Below are 20,754 nucleotides of genomic sequence, written 5' to 3'. Positions count from 1 at the left end.
GTGGATGCACTGGTGTATGCTGTGTCTTTCAGGGCTTGCAACAATACTGACTCAAGAATGTAAATACATCATATGAGCGTATACAGGGGTAGATCACATGCAACTTGATCTTGCTCCCTCTGAAGTCAATATTAATACTGCTATTAGCTTCTATTGGAACAGGACTGGGCTGATGGCTTTGCTGCAGGAATACAGATCGAAGAAATATTCCATGCACTATTTAAAGCAAAGTATAATAACTATATTCTGCAATGTGTTCCAAACTATGTCATGTAGATTATTTATAGTCATTTCCAAAGGCAAGCCCAAAGCCTTCATATCTATTCAAACCACCAAAGAAGCCATAGAACCCAAAATGAAAAAAAAACACATGTGGAATCACATTTATACATGAAAAAAAAAATCAAAGAAACAATTATCCATTTAGCCTCCACTTTACTAGAATTAATAGAATTCTAGCTCTGCTTGAATTGATAAAGGTGTGAAAGTGATCTGTCCTACCTGAGTGTTTTTGATCTTTTTTCATTATAAAATGCTTTTCTCTACAGAAATGTTTCAACAAAACATGAATATTCAGGATATTATATAAATAAATCAATTAACAAATTCATCTGCAAAAAAGAAGAGATATCAATGAGTTATACAGTAGAATATAAAATCATCTATGTTCTTATATCACGGTCATAGCCATAGGATATGACCACCAGTAATGCTGATAAGTGAGATGAGTAACATCTGTCTCATGATTTATACAGTTGATAATAGAAATTATGTAATTCCATTAGTGACAAGGAACCAGATCTGCAGCTAGCCAATGGGGCACTTTGTAATCCTTAATGACTATCCAAAGAAATTGACAGCCAGAAAATAAACAAAGGGCTGTGTGTGTGAAGCAGCTACATAGGGCCTGGGAGCTGGCTGCTGACAGCAGACCTTGCATGTGGCTGCAAGGGGTTCACACTTTTCACTCAAGTATGGGGCAGATTATCTGTGGCACCCACTATCTGCTGTCAGAGTGGTAGACTAAAGGAGGTGGTATGGATCCCTGAACCTAGGGAGGTTCTACACCAGTCCTGGCGTTTGGTAGAGTAGATCCAAGGCTGCTCTAACATATGTGGACTGGTAATGACCCCACCAGGGTTCAGAGTACCCTCCATGCTTCCAATAGATTCCTATGACAGGCAAGGTTTAGCGTAGTATAACTTGAACAGTGACAACCTACAGGATATAATGCATTCCTACAATGCAACCTGTATTTACAACACATGTCTTTGCTGAAGTGGTTTTATTATGAAGTACTCTGTATAAATAAATTGGTTTTAAGTTCCCGCACATCAAAGGGGAAGGGAGGAAGGAGAACAAAGTGAAAGGACTTTGTCCTGTGTGCTTGCTGAAATCTCAAACAATATTCTTCCAATAGATGCAAATAGAGCTATGAAACTTATGCTTTTCGAGTAGATAAAAGTACACTCTTTAGTAAAAGTACAATCACCAATAGAGAAGTACTTCTTTCACAAGGAATAGCCTTTGTTTGCCAACCATCTACATTATTTTTGAGTAGTGGTCAGCACATCCCCAGTAACTTTGAAAATTATGAATGATTTGGACTGATTAGCTGGCATTTAACATATGCATATTGAAGACTTTTGATGTTTCTATTAAGTAATGCCACTATTCCTCCTGAACTATTTGATCATGTTCCTTATTTAGAAACGAGTTAAGCTAACACAGATTGAGATGCTGTCTATCACCCAGACAAGCCATCAAACCAGCAGAATTGATGATACAGACATTACTGGATCAAACACAAAATAAATAGATCTGGGTGGTCAAAACAATCTGTTACATCTGAAGCAGAGATGCTCCCCCTAATACTGTGATACATGTGGAGAAAAACAAGACAGTAGTACATTTTATTTTTGCAAGAAAATTAATTACTTATGCATTGGTAATTCAGAGGTGATTTGGTACCATAGTCAAGCTTTTGATTAAAGCACTGAACACAATTGCTTCTAGTTCTGTACCAGTAAAATAAACTGAAGGCTGATACATTGAAGAAATGATGAAGGATTTTCCTAATGCTGAACAGTAAACAGCACCAAATGTGAATCCAGTTCCAGCCACTGAGAAACTGATTTCTGCGATGCATTCTATTTAGAAACAACTCCTTTTATACAACATTTTCCTACCCCCCCCCCCTCTCCCCATTATTTACTACTAAAAATAGCCATCAGGCTTTAGTCAGGATCAAGGTGCACTGTACTGACCACTGTATAATCATATAGGAATACAGCTTCTGCCCTAAAGAGCTTACAAACTAAATTTACATGAGTAGAATGCCTTTACAACTGAGCAGCAAATACTGGATAGAAGCAATGTCACAAGTGGAGGATTGCAACTTCTGGTAGTGTAGACTCTTGATTGGGATTATATTTCAAGTCGTTAGCTCATTGGTAAATTGAATGAACCTACCAGAAACCTGAAAAGAGCATTTAGTGATGAAAAGTTCTTTTCACTTTTGTAATCCTCTGCACTTTCTGGCATAAACTCCAGTAAATCACAACAGAGACTATGTTCTCGTGTTTTCTGACTCAAAGGAAAACAAAGTACCAGGAATCTCTCAGAAAATCTTGTTCTTGTGAGACTTCCAGTAAAATTTTGTAGAATTATAACTGTTCGGATTATTAAGATATACATCTAAAAGCTGGATGCCTATCTAAACAAAACCTTTAGAGTATCTCCCAGCACTAGGCTGCAGGTAAAATATTATCTTGGACTGTTCCTTAAACAGAGAAGCAGGACCAACAAATGTGGAGTATTTTGTTCTCTTTAGCCACATGTGAAAAGATGTTTTTCATACAGAATTCTTTTGGCAAGTTCTCTATTCCTCAAGACAAGTACGCAACCTGATCTTTGAACTGCAAAGGAGTGAATCCAATGAGCCCAATTTGTCTCCAGATGGTATTTAGTTGAGAGCTATAAGGTACTTCCATAGGCTAGTATCTATATTTTGAAACCACAACGCAAACTAGCTGTTACCTTACACTCAGAATAATTGTTGGTTGCTATAAATGACTGATAGCATGAGATCATTTCCTCTACTATTGAGGTATTATGTTTGACATACAAACATCCACAGATGTGTTGAAGTGTAGGCACAGGATGCTGATGCAAGTGCCTCAATGAAAGAATTGAGGATAACGTTATTGCAAAAGTTAAGTGCATCTGAATTATTATGCATGGTGCCCATTTAAACCTATGCCTGGTTGGCATGTATGTCCTAGGGCAAGCATCCAATCAACTGGTAAATTGGCATCATGCTGTCCAAATAGATAGATTTAAGTCTTGGCAGCCAACAACCAGTGTATGTTCAATTGTGAATATGAAGGAAAATATCCCAGCCAGGAAAATCAAAAAAGCTGTTTATCCTCATTTTATGCTTGCAGCTAGATTTATGTTCAATTAAAAATAGCTTTCCTTGCTGCACAAGGTTTTACTTGGCCTGTTTGAATCATGAAAATGCTGAATAGGACTGCAGAGGGATTTTTAATGAAGTCTGTTTTAGCGCCTTTTTTAATTGTTTGGTGGAGTCTGCCTCTACACATCCCTGTTTTCACACCTTATATACTACTGCAATAATATTTGCAGAAAATATGATTTGTGAGGTATATGAAAGCTAACAACATGTTGGTTATTAATACAATTGTAAAATGCCTGTGTTAATATTATATGCAAAGTTATTAATTTCCTCTGTATGATATTACTAGAACATGATTAAGACCAGACAGCATAGTCTAGGTAAATGTGATAAACAGGTCTGTTTTAGACAAAGGAATATGGGTTTACCTCAATTTATATATTAGCAGTAAAGAAAGCCATCAAGCTAATCTGGCAAGGGTTATCCTGATCGGAACTCGAAAACAGAGAATTAACATGGCTCCTGCACCCCAGAGAGACGCAGGAGAGTGAATCTGCAGTAATCCTTCCTAACTCGTAAGAAAAAAGCATCTCTTTAGGGATATGAAGGGAGAGAGACTCCATCTTTATCCTTCACTTTAGGAGACAAAGAAACCAAGTGATTTGATCTTGGATGGGTCATAGCCAGGCTGACCAGCAAAAGGCTGGAAAGAAGACTGAGGGAGAGAAACCATCTTGAACAAATGACTATCTTGCTAGATTAAGTTTTAAACGATTAGATGTATATTTTCCACTTTTATTTGCTTGTAACCTTTATCTCTTTTATTAGATATCAGTTAATCCATGCTCTGTAGTTAACTAACTTGTTTGGTTTTCATTATAAATCATCCGTGCTGTGTAAATTCAGTAAAAAGTGTGTGCTTCTAGAAAGCTGACAGGTTGAAGTGTTTTACTGTTTCTGTAAAGGCAGTGAACCTAACACTTCCTCTGTGAGGATCCAGTGAGAGAGGTTGGATTTGGGGGAAAATTCAAGGCTGGAACGGTACTAAAGCTCAACCTGCAAGAGGTAAGAAGGTTGGACAAAGCTAGGGTGAGGCTTGTGGGCTGCTAGGGTCAGAGCTCTGGACCAAAGATGCAGAACCGCAACACACCCAGGGTTATTAGACAAACAGTAACCTAATCCCTTACTGGCCTGGAACCCCAAAAAATCTGAGTCCCCTTACATTGCAATGGCTAAAACAGTCTTCATTGCTTGGCTGGCTTGGTAAGGTATCCAGCATTTCTGGAGGATTCTGCATGCTAACAGCATCCATGATACTTTGTCAAAACACCACCCATAAAAAAAAATAAAGAAAAAAAACATATTGCTTCACTTTTTAACATTTATTTACACTTCAAGTTGTGCAACTCCATAATGATGGAGGGGCTGAAAGTAATAGTATGAACGTGTGAAGATAACATGGCAGAAGCTGGCAAACATTAAACATCTCTTCACAAATGATGATACCTTTTGTTCTTGCTATAGGCATGACGACTGCAATGAATAAGAGTTAAAGATCCACCATGCAAGCAAACACTGCCCTCATCACAGCAGTCAAAAATTGCCAATGTTTTATTGTAAATTGCAAATGACTGCAGAGATGGGAATGGAATATCTGGGAATTAGATTATGGGGGGGAACTATTAGTAAAATAGACAAAGCCTTTCGCTTCTTGAACTCTGGTTGGAATTGAGACCAGATTGGAAGTGCATAGGCAAACATCACCCCCCACAGGAGCTAGCTGGTGGCCAATGTGAAAACATTTGGTGGTTGCACAACTGTCAAGTAGGGTGGAGTAGGAAACAGTTTTGCTGTCCTGCAAGAATTTCCACAATATCAAAACAATTCCCACTCCTCTTTGGGATGAAACAAAGGACTTTAAAACATTTTCATGAAGAATGTGTGTGTGAGAGAGGTGGTGCCAGTGTTATGGCACTCACCCGAGATGGAGGAGATAAGGGAGAACTAGGGTTGAAATCATAGCTCTGCCTGATTCAGATAAGAGACTTAAACCCTGATCTCCCCCAACCCATACCCCTGCCTCAACCATCAGGCTACTGGCTACTTTGGGGCAGGTCTCTCTCAGGATCGCCTGTTAGAGCTGTTCCACTTTGCAGAAATAATTAAATATTCATCAGAATAGGGAGAGACTGACTATTGCCCAGTGGTTATGACACTGATCTGGAGTGGGGGAATCCCTCTGCTCTGGTAATTTAATTATACAAAATAGAATAGCTCCATCAGCGGAAATTGAGAGCCATCCAGCGCAGAGTATAGCCAATAGCCTTGTGGTTAGAACATTCACTTGGCTTGTTGAAGACCTGGGCTCAAATCTTAGCTCTGAATCAGGCAGAGTGGGGACTTGAATCTAGTTATCAAATGTCTCCTGCAGCTTAGGTGTGTGCCATAACCAGTGGACTATTGACTATAATGAGGTGACCATCCCTTATGTTCATTAACAGCAGAAATTTATTCTGGACCTAAGAAACCTTCCCAGCAAGTGTTTTGTCAAAAATCACACTTTTTGTGGGAAATGTTTTGGGTATATGAATCAGCATTTTCTGAGAACCGCGCCCCCCCCAAAGACCCCCCCAAAACCCAAACAAAAAAACCCACTGTTTTGCCTAAACATTTTTGACCGACTGTACTGAAACTCTTGTGGATAGTCCAACCAGAGAGCCTAAGGCCTGAAGCTGTATACAGTTGTACTACCGCTATTATAAGTTGCTGCAGATCATCATGATCCTAGGACATGACTGATGGATTTAGAAGGAAGTTGCATTATGTGATGCATATTTATACACATAATCCTGAACACTGTTTAAAATGTATTCCAACAGATTCTTTAGACTTATTTTTTGGTAGATTCAGAGTAGTAGGCTGAAATTCACTCCTTGAGAAAAGCACACCCAAGGCATATTATACCACATAAACCTCATGGGAAACATGGGTAGAGGCTGGAAGGCAGAACCTGATAAGGGAGAGTGTTAGAAGAAGGTGGAGGGCGGGGTAGTGGTTGTCTCTTTATGCTGATCCAAAGGGCTCGGAAACCCACACAAGAGCTCTCGGACTACTGGCTGGTGAAACATTAGTGCAGGATTCAGAGTAGCAGCCGTGTTAGTCTGTATCCGCAAAAAGAACAGGAGTACTTGTGGCACCTTAGAGACTAACAAATTTATTAGAGCATAAGCTTTCGTGGGCTACAACCCACTTCTTCGGATGCATCCGAAGAAGTGGGTTGTAGCCCACGAAAGCTTATGCTCTAATAAATTTGTTAGTCTCTAAGGTGCCACAAGTACTCCTGTTCTTTTATTAGTGCAGGAATTACACTGAAGCCCTATGGCTTGTTCTCCCTCCTTATAGTTCATTTTCCTCCACAAAGCCCTATTAATGGGCTCTGAAGGGAGATTAAGTAAATGTCATGCTTTAGGTAGTGTGTTATGCTGTATATATATATATATTTTAACGTATAGATGTGACAATATTGAATGAAACTATTATCAAGTATCAAAACTGAAGCTAGGAAGAGGCTCCATGAAGGACAGACACCAGCTACCCTGTAACAGCCTGCATGAGGTAAGGGACACCCCTGGACCCACTTGTTTCCCCCAGGTCTCACAATGGAACATTGAGATAGCAAGTGAGGGGCATTGTATTTTCAGATGTTTGTTTTGTTTGATCTGTACTCTCCTGTGCTTTACATGATAAGGATAAAAGAGCATAAAGATGTTAGACTGTACAAAGAGAGAGTGTGAGTGAGAGCGTGAGTGTATGTATTGACTGTGTCATGGCTAGTGTGCGCCCTTGAGAGAGTTACATTGTAACCAGAAGGTTCACACCTTTTGGGTGGACTCCTGGTCCTAAGGCAGAGGGCAGGTGTGCTGAGGAGACTCATTTCTGAGAAGTTGCAACAGACTGAGAATCAGTGTCCAGAAAATGTGCTAGAGGGACCAAGGAAGGAATGATGTTGCAGACTGCTGAGGTTTCAGACTGCTGTTTACCTTCCCCCAGGGGATTCAGAGCACAGAGCTTGGATTCCCTTCACAGCAGTCCTAGTGGGTAGCCCAGGGCAGCACTCACTAGAATCCATTAAACTGTGACAAGTTTAGAGCAAAAAAATCACCAAAGATGATGGGATCCATAATTTCTCTAGGTCAGCTACAATGTTAACATTTCTGAAAGTTACAGACTGTCTAAAAATAACACATTGTACTAAAACACAGCTCCTCTTAGGTTTTGAAGATCATCACTTGAAGATGCTACACAATCATCAAGACAGCAACATGGAATGAAGGGCAATTTCAATATTAAAATTAAAATGGAAAAGCTAAGTCTCAATGTTATGAGAGATCTGCTATAAAGACATGAAAATGTAAAAATAGGCTAAATGTTTTTCACTATCACCAAAACTTAAAATACATATGTACTATATAATTCAAAATCAGGAAATACCTACAGGATAGTATCCAGATAATATATTCATAAATTATAGTAGTACACATACTTTAAAAAAAAAGAGTATTCCCACTTTTCTGTGAATGCCTTCAGTTATTTAGGAAGGACCCTTTACTTTCTTTGGTCAGCTTTTCTCCAGCTTTGTCCCTTTATCTGAGACTTTTTATAACTCTTCTTTCATTTCCTTATAGGCCTTTCCTGGCAGGATCTAAGCTTCAACTTAGTGTGACAGCCACTGTCTCTGCCAACACAAGGAACTGAAGTGGGGACCTCCAGAGCTAAAAGCACAAGCTGCTACAGCTTTAGCTAAAGAGATGTTCCAACAGAACTGTAACAGATTTACATGCACACACACATGGTTACATTATTCTTTTAAAAATGGGAGGTGACTGGTTAATTCAAAGCCAACATTGCTGTATTTCTGATCCAGTAATTGTCACTATGTGTTGGTCACTCACTGTCTTCTAAAACAGTAATTGTAAAGAAACTCAGAGGCAGATATGTCACAATTTAAACTTTGAAAAGTTCAAAGTTGTTTATCTAGACAAAGAAAGGGATTAATTTCTGTTTGTAACAAACCACAGATTATAAATTACATGAAATAGTGTATACATTGTACCTAAACAACACTAATATGTATGTTAACTCAGCTACGTGTTCCAGTTTGGTAATCAGATCTCCAAGTCAATTCCTCAATTCTCATTGCTCTCAACAGACACATATGTAATTCTTTAGATCTTAAGCTTAAGTCAACATGAATAAACCATGTCCCATTCTTAGTTTAACATCATAGCTACTTCTGCTATGCCCGTTAAAGTCTAACCAGCATGGATTTTACCATTACAACTGTTTAATTTTTTAACCTTGAAAATCATCCAGCGAATTTTGGTTACATTGATGCACAGGCATATTTTTCATCAATATTAATAAAAATTACATGTATACATTAACTTGGCCATTTTAAAGATGCTTTAAAAAGAACTAAGTCAATCAAAAACCAGTGGGAGAGCACTTCAATCTCCCCGAACACTCAATAACAGACTTAAATATAGCCATGCTTCAACAAAAAACTTCAAAAACAGACTTCAATGAGAAACTTCAGAACTGGAATTAATTTGCAAACTTGACACCATCAAATTAGGCCTGAATAAAGACTGGGAGTGGCTGGGTCACTACAAAAAATAATTTTGCCTCTGTTGATACTCACACCTTCTTGTCAACTGTTGGGAATGGGCCACATCCACCCTATTTGAACTGGCTTTGTTAGCATTAACCCCCCACTTGGTAAGGCAACTCATCTTTTCATGTGCTGTATATTTATACCTGCCTACTTTTTTTCACTCTATGCATCTGATGAAGTGGATTATAGCCCATGAAAGCTTATGCCCAAATAAATGTGTTAGTCTCTAAGGTGCCACAAGGACTCCTCGTTGTTTTTGCTGAGACGGACTAACATGGCTACCCCTCCAAAACCAGCAAAATACTAATATGCTAGAAAATTTAAATAGACAAGATTGGAGCTAATAGTGCTGAGCTAACATGTCAGAACATATAATTTATCTGAAAAATGTAGTCTTATTTTGCTCACGACTGCCCATGAATAGAATAGATTTTTTTTCAGATTTACAGATTAGAATTTTCTCAACAATTTTTTGGGAGGATTTTCTGTCACCGACTTCACAGTGTTTGATACAAAGGGATTTCATGTGGGGGTTTAACTGTGAAGAGTTCAACCAGATTCTTTACTGATAAGAACCCATTCCCTGTCAAGCTCTCACACATGGACAAGTGCAACAGTAAGATTTATGATATTTCTTAAATTATGTATTATCACTGCATTTGAAATACTACGACTAACACACTGTTACTAAAAATATTTGCAAATTATAAAATATACAAATTTGAGTAGGAACAGTCATTCAGAATTAGAAGATCATAAACCACAGTCAAGATTTATATCTATAAACCCTGTTTTCTGTAACAGGCTAACCAGATGATATGTCATTAATATATATAAATGTTTGGAGTGAGACACTAATCAGTCCCAAAATAATATATATCACCAAACAAAGCTATTACACATCCACCATGTGAAGAATAAAGGTTAATAATCCAATGTCAACAATGATGTACTATATACAAATGCTGGTAAAAATGATATACTAATGGAACCACCATAAAATAAAATGATCCTTCCAGTCTACCTTGGTACAGAATCTTTTGATAACAATAACACATCCAGCTTGTTCAAATAAGAAATGTTAACAGATATAAGTTTGCATTTATGGGACAGCAAATGCAATAATGAAAGTGAAATATAATGCTGGTAGATCAGTAAGGTTACCCTGCACAAATTGCACATTATTTTCTGCTTTTTAATGTCATGGTGGGGTGATTTTTTTTCTTCTTATGCTATTAACAATCGCTTACTTGAATACAAGAGTAAGGACTGGTGAAAAATATAAAATTATTTTTACTCTTAACAGGAGGATTAAAGATGAATTCACATGTGTCAACTACATATAATCTAATTGGATTTGTAATATTTCAGGACTGTTAAAAATCCACATTAACTAAGTAATTTTTGAACTACAATATCCAGCATAGTCATGAAAGACTGCATTTAGGTATAAAGTGTATTACACTTCAGATGTTATTTTAGTGAAATCATTAAGCTCCCGTTCATTTAATTATATTAGCCACATGCATACTGCTAAAACTACTAAACCAAAGGCTTCAATCTGCTAAATAGTAAGCAGAAGCACTGAAACAGATAGATTTGCATTGCACACTAAATGTGAGATTTGATTCTATATTCCATTACAAGTTATTAACTTTCCAGTAAAGCTTCTAGATGTTTTATTCCCAAAGAGTGAAGCTGAATGCAAGGTAAGTTAAACAAGAGGAACTTTATTAAAGCCTATGGACTTCTCTCTCCATGTGGCTGAGTTGTCCTTTAACCTAACTCCCTGCATTCCTTATTCCTCCTGTGACACTTCAGTTTCACTGACCAGGATATATCGTCCCTGTTTTACAAACATTTTAATATAAAATTAAAAACAAATAATTGACACCCAGACTCCAGGTTCTGTCTCTTCTGCCAGAGGTTTTTAGCATACAGCTAAGCTGGAGTTTCATCTTTACTATAGACTCATGTGGTTGCATAGTTTTTGAGATAGTTTGGTCTTCTCAACAGGTGAATGATAGAGGCTCTGGAGCCAGTTCCTCCTGTGAGGATCTAGCCAACAGAGAGAAACCAGAAGGAGTAGGCTTATGAGTTGTGAGGAGCATGTGTCTTCAGGGTCAGTAGGTTCTTTGCTAACCTGCTATACACTATTGCCTGCTTTCACGGATTGTTGGCCATCTCCTCTTGGTGGATTCTCCATCCTTCTGGTTGCAGCAGGCCTCCATTCATTGGTGGGCAGATCATGTGGTAACAGTCTCTTTCTGCTGGTGGTTATTACATGACCAGCAGGCGTCACACCCTGCTATCAAGGAGCAGAGATGTGTATTCATTCCTGGCTGGTAAATATACTCTCAAGCCTGTCTAAGACAGCTGTCAATGCCAAGGTGTGAGGCCTGCATGTTTTGCACAACATGCTTATGGAATAAGGTGGAGACAACTTGCTGTCCTCAAAATATGATTCTATCCTGCACACTCAACTAATCTTTAATTTGAAAATATGGTTCTGCTCCTACCAGAACCTTGGCTTTTGTCTTCTGGCCATCTTGCTCTTATCATTCTTTTGACTGCTTGCAATTGGGCTTTTCCATAGCCTCTGATTTCCATCAGCTTCAGTGTTGAAACCAGGAGACAGTGCAGCATGGATTCAATGTCCTGATCCCCTTCCTCCAGCTCGCTGATGCTGGATACATATGGATACAACATCTAATCTCCCTGGTAGTGTTGGAGCTGCACCAACATATGTTGCAAGAAGGGGCTTTGCCATTTTTTCTAGATTGTTTCTAGGGGTGTCTAAGCTTATTGCACTATTATTGGCTATAGGTGTACTGATGGAACCCACCCCCACTCCAAAATCATAGCCAGAAGCTCTTTTTCTATTTTGTTCAGTCTCTGACAGGGGTTTGCTGGCTGCTTCTGCAAAAGAGCGACACACAATCCTCTCTCTGATGCATCACACTGGAGTGGCAGTGTCTCTCCTGGCTGGTAGTACTTCAGGACAGGGGCATCCATTATCATTTGCTTCAGCATGTCAAATGCTTACTGTTAGGGACCTGCCCAGTCCCTCTCAACATCCTGCCTTGTGAGCTGACAGACACTTGTACAGGAGCTGACATATGGGTTCCTCTATTGCAGAGAAGTGTGGACAGAAAATATGTCATTCCTATAGAGTGCTGTACCCCTTCAGGAGTGCTGGAACAAATTGTATAAGGGGTGCTGAGAGCCATTGAACCAAACTGTAAATCCTGTATATGATGAAAACCAGTTCAAGCCAGGGGGTGCAGCTCAGCACTCAGCACCCCTAATTCCAGCACCTATGTACCCCTTTCACATCTGCTAGAGCTGGAATGTCTGATTGTCTTCATTTTGATGGGATCAGCTCTCCATCCCTCTGATGTGAGCAGATGTTCAATGTATGTCACCTCATGCTGTTTGAGTCACATTTTATCTTCATTCAGTTTTATGTTCTTGTCCCTGCATCGCTGTAGAAAAACTCGTCATTTCCTGTCATGGTCTCATTCAGCTTCTGTATCATGGCTTCTTTCACCTACAATGAGGATATCATCTGCAATTTTTTTCACCCCAAGGAGTCCTTACAGCACTTGGTGAGTCTTCTCTGGAACACTTCTGGCACGGGGCTTATATTCATCAGCATGCATAGCTATCTGTAGCGACCAAATAATGTTGCACAGGTAGTCAGCATACTGACTCTTTAACCAGGCTTATGGGTCAAAACCCATTCATCACATCACAGACCATACAGATTCTGGATTAGGAAAGTTCTAGCAAGATTTCATCTATTGTGGGCAGTGGATATTTTCAATGCCGGTTTCAGTGGCTTTGGGTCTATGCAGATTAACATACCTGATGACATCTTTACCACCACCAGGCTTCACTATCCTCTACAGGCCCTATAATACTCCTGGTCTACACATTTTTGAACTCCTTGGCCCACTGGACTACATAGTGCCATAGACTCTCTGTTTGCATGCTTACTACCGGATCGGATCCATGATTTGTATGGCTGTATTCCCAAGAGAGGTCTGGGGTGCTTACCATCCAGCACCACAAACTTCAGTTGGTACCATCTGTTACTTCTCAGATTAGTTAGTATGAGGTCACATTTTCCTTTGGGTTCCACTGTGTTCTCATTTTACATTGTGACTGCTCTTTGTAATGGGTGTGTTCAAGTCCAACTCACCCTGAGAAATCACTGTGCAGGAGGCCTCAGTATTCAGCTGAAATCACAAAAGGTGGGTTCCTATTAACATGGTTCCATGCATGGAGGATGGTACCATCCCTTGTTACTTTCTTGTCCTGACAGCTTGAACTGATATTCTCTCAGAGCCCAGGAGAGTCTCATGCTGTTACCACCGCTGTCTGATGTGCCATCCCCCTCCTGTACAAATCTGACAATCTTTCCAAGACCTTCCTCTGCCCATAGACTCATAGACTTTAAGGTCAGAAGGAACCACATGATCATCTAGTCTGACCTCCTGCACAACACAGGCCACAGGATCTCACCCACCCACTCCTGTAACAAACCCCTGATCTATGTCTGAGCTATTGAAGTCCTCAACTTGTGGTTTAAAGACTTCAAGGTGCAGAGAATCCTCCAGCAAGTGACCCATGCCCCACGCTGCAGAGGAAGGTGAAAAAACCCCAGGGCCTCTGCCAATCTGCCCTGGAGGAAAATTCCTTCCCGACCCCAAATATTGCGATCAGCTAAACCCTGAGCATGTGGGCAAGACTCACCAGCCAGACACCCAGGAAATAATTCTCTGTAGTAACTCAGATCCCACCCTATCTAGTGTCCCATCACAGGCAATTGGGCATATTTACCGGTAACAGTCAAAGATCAATTAATTTCCAAAATTAGGCTATCCTATCATACCATCCCCTCCATAAACTTATCAAGCTTAGCCTTGAAGCCAGATATGTCTTTTGCCTCCACTGCTCCCCTTGGAAGGCTATTCCAGAACTTCACTCCTCTGATGGTTAGAAACCTTCGTCTAATTTCAAGTCTAAATTTCCTGATGGCCAGTTTATATCCATTTGTTCTTGTGTCCACATTGGTACTGAGCTTAAATAATTTCTCTCCCTTCATGGTATCTATCCCTCTGATATATTTATAGAGAGCAATCATATCTCCCCTCTTGCACAAGATGGTTCAACCTTGCCACATTCCTTGTAATGCTGCCCTACCTTGGGGCACGTTCTCCTTTACCTGCTCATGATGTCTCACACAGGAAAAACATCTTGCTATGTTTATGGAAGCCAACTGCTTTCCTTTCCTGTTGCCTCACCCCACATGTAGTTCTGGGGATGTGATGCGCTTTCTAGGGATTTCATCTTTCCCCTCAAGGCTTCCACTGCATGCCCCATGTCTAAGCATCTGTTTAATGTGAGATTGCCTTCCCAGAGCAGGCGCTCCCAGAGAGGATGATCCCAAGTGCCACAGACTATCCTGTCCCAAATTAGGGAGTCTGTCAAGACTCAAACATTGCATGTAGCAGCTAGTGTTTGTAAGGCAGTAACATGGAGTCTATCCCCTCCACTTTAGAATGTTCTCTAGTGAAAAACCTGTGTCACTCCACAGTTTTGTCCTGCTTTGGGGAGCAATAAGTCCCTGGGGCTCCTAAGATTGCTGGGAGGCTTGAAGTAGAGTGTGGTTTACAGCGGTGCAGATCTCTCCACCTTGTTCCCCAATAAGGTAAACTAATAGTTTTAATTTCCTGTTGTTGCTGTCCTCCTGCATGGCCAGGTCTGTGTACAGCTCAAACTCCTCCTTCCACCAGGCACATCACTGGACTAGGTTTGTGTCTGCAAAATCCAGACCAAGTTACATGACTCATTCTGCCAGCTGCTCCCTGATCAGACTTTGCCACCAGATTTTATTTGCAAAAAATTGAACAACTGGAACTTCATAAACCCTGTGTCCATCTGGCTGAGTGGCTTCCAACATAATTCCCCTCCTTCCCCGTTCCCTTGGTTTCCCATCAACAGCAGTTCCTCCAGGGAACATGCCCCCTATGACTCATGACTCCAGTTCCACTGATCATTTTACATTAGGCATAGAAAGAACAGTGTTTTGACATTTCATTTTTGTACAGCTGTAATTAAGGTATTTTAGTTTTCCAATACTTAAAATTCTAAATTAGGTAGTTCTGTGGTAGGCTGTAGTCCTGAAAGCCAAATAAGTCCCAGGTACAAAGGTGTTTGTTTCGAATATTTCACCAGTATGGCCTTTTCTGCCCTGGCCTCAGTATGGTACAATGTATCATCAAGACAAGCATACAGAGGAATTCTTATGCATTTTAAATACATCTTTATAACTGATTTAAATATCCTTTAGCTGTATTTTTAACATCCCCTGAATTTGGCTTATCATCTGAATAAGAATGTTGCATCATCTCAAGCAAAGTCTGTAAACACATTTAAAATATTTATATATACATAAGCAGTTCCATAGATTTACAGAGAAAAGGAAGTCACTAAGTCTTCCTACAGTAGAGTGATATGTTGTAAAACAGTAGAGTGATATGATCCATAAAAAAAAACAACCACCACCTTGACATATTAACATGAATAATAAAGCCAATTAGTTGTTAAAATGCTCATTCTCCAGATTCACATGATGTAAACTGACAAGTCATTTTTCCTAATTTCCAGTATCAATAAAGAAACCAAAAAATTGTAACCTTCCATTTTTAATTAAGCAATTCATCTATAATGTTCCATAGTGTATGTGCAATGTGTATGCTGATAGTTTAGTAGAATCTCTCATTAAAAATAACTTTCACATTAAAGAATAAATGAATGTGCACTGAAAAAAGGACAAGCTATTAACATGAAGATCAAGAGATGTAAAATCATGGTGGTACTTACCACTGTGAAATTCATAACCTTCAAAATCCATATTGTCATTGCTAAGTTAACAATCATGGTAACCAACAGCAGAAGGACAAAGAAGTATAAGCACCTCTTTCGCCATCCATAAATTCCCACTGGATAAAGTTGCGGATTTTCAATCCTTGGCAGGCTATTCTGCTGTGTTGCCAGTATATACTGTTCTCGTGTCATCTGGGAGGTGGGGGAGACAAAATAAATGTAAGAAAATGAAAAATCATCATTTGATAGATTTTATTCTATGAAGATTATCTGAATAGGTTTCCAAAATCATCATATTACAGCCACTGAACTGTGTTAAAGAAAAAAAAATTGCATTGAGCCAAATTCAACTATACCAATTTGTTTGAGCTAGGCTTTTAGTACCCATTTGATTTTTAGCTATTTGCTGCTCCATGATATAAAGCATTCTTTTTCTTATTATCATGGATTATAAAGTGACTAATGGAGGAACAGATGTGATTATAACTAAGTCAGGCTAAAAGTTTCAGTAGTATGTGGAAATAATGGGAAACTAGGAGGAAAAAAAATGTAGAAAAGAAAATAGACCATATGTGCTTGTCTCAAATACAGTTTTATTGGCTTCTTCATAGATGAGTGTGTCACAGAAAGTCATTTTTGAAAGGTAAGTCATTCATATCTTTAATATGGAAAGAGAAAAATAGTGTCATGCTTTGGCTTAGAACAAAATTTTACAAGTGAAATTCTCACTGTTTTATCAGGTATGCATCATCTTACATATATTGTATTCCATAGAAAAGCATGCATTTTAAGAACACTAAGATTACAAAATAAATCACTTAGTCAATAAGTGCCAAACTTTCCCAGGCAACCTTAAGTCTGCCCCTTTGGGCATAAGAGTTACTATAGTGTTTAATTATTTGTTCAGAATTTTTCTTCAGGACCCTTCCATCATTCAGTGCTCAGGTTGGACAGTACATACTGAAAGAGGTAGGATTGAACCTGGGACCTGTGAAGCTAAATGCATGAGCTTCTACTGCATGAGCTAATAGTCATATGCCTCTTAGCTAAGGCTGTATAGCAGACTCATTAAACTATAAGTGGTCTTGGTGCCACTAGATGGGACAGAACACCACACCAGGAGGTATGTGGGTTACATACTTCCCCTAGCTGAAGAAGCGTGTCCCAAGCTTCCGAGACTTCCCAGTTGAAATCCCGGACGAGCCCCGACTTGTAACGCCAACAGACCCTGGTCATCAGTGGACAGGATCAAATCTGGGACCTCTGGAGTCAAATGCATGAGCTAAAAGCCATATGGCTGTTAGCTAAGGTTTGGGGAGCAGACTCATTAATCTCTCTCTTTAAGTGGTCTCGGTGCCATTAGATGGGACAGAACACCACATCCAGGTGGTGTGTGGATTACACAAAGACCATACCTTAAACCTTTATAACACTACCAAATCAAAATGGATTGTCACTAGGCTACCAAAAGGCATAGTCTTTAGATCCCATATATGTCCCAGGAGTCAAGGTTCTATTACAAATCAATGAGGTGTCAGAGCTGTTCATGTAAAGGTTACCCCTTCCCCACACCCCAAAAACCCTCTACCAATAATAGCTCAAAAAAAAAAAACCCTGCCCTACCAAAGAATGTCTATCATTTTTACTGCCAGTCTGAGTGGTTTTGATTCTTCATGACTATATAAAAGGGAAAATGCAAAGACATGGTCAACAAAAACAGATAATTCACTTAACCCAAGCAGTAGACTGGACATAAAAAAAATTACAAAACACAAATTTTGTATTAGAATAATTTTAGTCTACATTTTAGACTGTTCTCAACATATGCCAATTTAGGAAACTAACTCAGAATGTCAGGGCACATGCATGCACTACATTAACTTCTAATCTTTTGCTTTAATAACTGTAGAAGTAAATACAGAAATTTTCTTCCATTTTTACATCCTCTATTTTTTTCTGTCATTTATGATCCTATTCAATGTTCAAACTTGCCTCTCTCTTTCAACAGAAAAATGCCTCAGTTTTTATATGCGACTTAAAATTAAATGAAGGCAATTTGTGTTCTAAAAATACTATTTCTAATGTGACCATAAAATGATGAGATTATAGATTTTGAACTTTACAGGAATAAAAAAAAAGTAAGCCATTGAGTGAATGTATATGTAGATCCATCCATCCAACCCATAACAAAATACATCAGAGGAAATTACCAATTTTACATTTAAAAACAATGTTCATTTCCTCGTACAAATAACAGGGCAACTTTTAAGATATCTTATGAGTAAAGATGGGTGAACTGATCCACACAAAAGTAAGAACCAACATAGATCTGCTTGAAGGATCAAACAAGTCTCAAATTTCATTAGCAAGTCTCAGAGTAGCAGCCGTGTTAGTCTGTATCCGCAAAAAGAACAGGAGTACTTGTGGCACCTTAGAGACTAACAAATTTATTAGAGCATAAGACCAAACACATTTGGATAAGCTGCTGAATAAGTGGATACTTATCCAACTCAAAACACTGAGGTTTACCCATCACTTCTTATGAGCAGAGATATTAATTGTGTGACATTACAATCACAACTTCTTCCTCCAGCATTGTGAAAGGCAGAGACTCCAATGGTGACTTGGAATTTGATTCACTTTGTGAACCTGTTATGGAGAAGTTTGGTCAGTGAAATCCTGTCTTTTCTCTCACTCCTATTCTTTCACAGTTGCTGCAAGTTCTTCACTTCCAAATCACTTTAAAATGTATGTATCACAGCAGTGAACATTAGAAGGCATATATACAATTGTAATAAAACAGGTAGCGACAGAATTATACATGTTATAAAGAGTTCTGAAAAACATAAGTCTCACGATCATGGAGGATTGAGAGGATTTTTGTTTTGCTTTGTTTTTTCTTTTCTTTTAAAGAGCAAGGAGGGCTTCCCTTTGCCCCTTGGTCTTAATTACATGATTGCTTCTTGTAGTCAAACTTCACCAATGGGGTTTCCTTCAACTAACACACTTCTCTCAACACTTAGAGAACTTCCTAGTGCAGGTTAGCTCAGAGGCCTCAAAGCACGTTCCTCTTATGCCCTGGCAGAATGACATAATTTACCACAGCTGTGGCCAGCCTTATTTTCCTGACAATCCATGAATCGAGGGGTACGCAGCTGTAGTTTTTCCCTTCTTCACAAAGGATTAGTTAACCATATTCTTTCCAGCTGCTGAATTCCTGTATATTTACTCAGTCATAATCATAACAATTCCTGACTCTTCCTTGAATTATTTGGGTGCACTCTCCCCATCCCTCACTCTTTACCTTGTGACCTACAAATATATATTATCACAATAGAGCTAGGTTAAAAGACTTAAGGTTGTAAAGTCAAGCTCTCAAAAATTAGGCACTGTTGGAACTCAGGTTGTCCATAAAACCTTGATTTGGCCTCCTCTTGTGTATATGGATTATAACACAGTCGTTAATTACATTATCACATCCTCTTCCCCCTCCTGCCCCCAAGTCAGGATTCCTGCCTCATTCAGATCATAGGATGGACAGCTTTCCGTATACATTTATTTTTATCATTTCAAGTGAGAAAGGGATTTTTGTGGTGTTGTTTTTTTTTTTTCGGGGGGGGGGGGGGGGGGGAAGATAGGGAGCGGAGGGAAATGGATTTATTTATTGATCATTCAAGACTCCTACCTTTTTGAGCCAAAATATCATGAGAAGAGCTCACACAGTCTGAGCACAGTTGAAACAGAGTCCGGGTTTGACCCCAAACCTGTACTCAAAACTTGTCCAGATCCTGATTAGACAAATTAGAGGATTGGGCCAAAAGAAACCTGATGAGATTCAACAAGGACAAGTGCAGAGTCCTGCACTTAGGACGGAAGAATCCCATGCACTGCCACAGACTAGGGACCGAATGGCTAGGTAGCAGTTCTGCAGAAAAGGACCTAGGGGTTACAGTGGACGAGAAGCTGGATATGAGTCAGTGTGCCCTTGTTGCCAAGAAGGCTAACGGCATTTTGGGCTGTATAAGTAGGGGCATTGCCAGCAGATGGAGGGACGTGATCATTCCCCTCTATTCGATATTGGTGAGGCCTCATCTGGAGTACTGTGTCCAGTTTTGGGCCCCACACTACAAGAAGGATGTGGAAAAATTGGAAAGAGTCCAGTGGAGGGCAACAAAAATGATTAGGCGGCTGGAGCACATGACTTATGAGGAGAGGCTGAGGGAACTGGGATTGTTTAGTCTGCAGAAGAGAAGAATGAGGGGGGATTTGATAGCTGCTTTCAACTACCTGAAAGGGAGTTCCAAAGAGGATGGATTTAGACTGTTCTCAGTGGTACCTGACAACAGAACAAGGAGTAATGGTCTCAAGTTGCAGTTGGGGAGGTTTAGGTTGGATATTAGGAAAAACTTTTTCACTAGGAGGGTGCTGAAGCACTGGAATGGGTTACCTAGGGAGGTGGTGAAATCTCCTTCCTTAGAGGTTTTTAAGGTCAGGCTTGACAAAGCCCTGGCTGGGATGATTTAGTTGGGAATTGGTCCTGTTTTGAGCAGGGGGTTGGACTAGATGACCTCCTGAGGTCCCTTCCAACCCTGATATTCTATGATTCTATGATTCAAATACTTCCTCTTCCTTGGCTCTGCACCGTAACATAATACTTTGGTATTCCTTTGGAATCTTTTATGCCTCTAAAAGGAATGTTTCAATTAGAGCTGGTTGGAAATCTTCCATTGAAATTATTTGTGACAGAAAATGCAGTTTCCACAAAAAA

At 39.5% G+C, this 20,754-nt stretch overlaps 1 protein-coding gene across 3 annotated transcripts in view; it reads right to left on the bottom strand.

Moving 5' to 3' along the window:
• Nucleotides 1-16,178, bottom strand: part of SGCZ (sarcoglycan zeta) — a 389,983-nt gene extending 373,805 nt beyond the window's left edge. For all 3 annotated transcript variants that reach the window (XM_026648155.1, XM_026648157.1, XM_026648156.1), the window contains exon 1: nucleotides 15,984-16,178. In XM_026648155.1, coding sequence (XP_026503940.1) covers nucleotides 15,984-16,178 — 195 coding nt within the window. The remainder of the gene's footprint in view (nucleotides 1-15,983) is intronic.
• Nucleotides 16,179-20,754: the final 4,576 nt, after the last annotated feature.

The sequence above is a fragment of the Terrapene carolina genome, unplaced genomic scaffold, assembly GCF_002925995.2.
Source record: "Terrapene carolina triunguis isolate 2854851 unplaced genomic scaffold, T_m_triunguis-2.0 Scaffold66, whole genome shotgun sequence".
Taxonomy (NCBI): domain Eukaryota; kingdom Metazoa; phylum Chordata; order Testudines; family Emydidae; genus Terrapene; species Terrapene triunguis.
The sequence above is the reverse complement of the archived record's forward strand: the minus strand, read 5'-3'. Positions and strand labels throughout refer to the sequence as shown.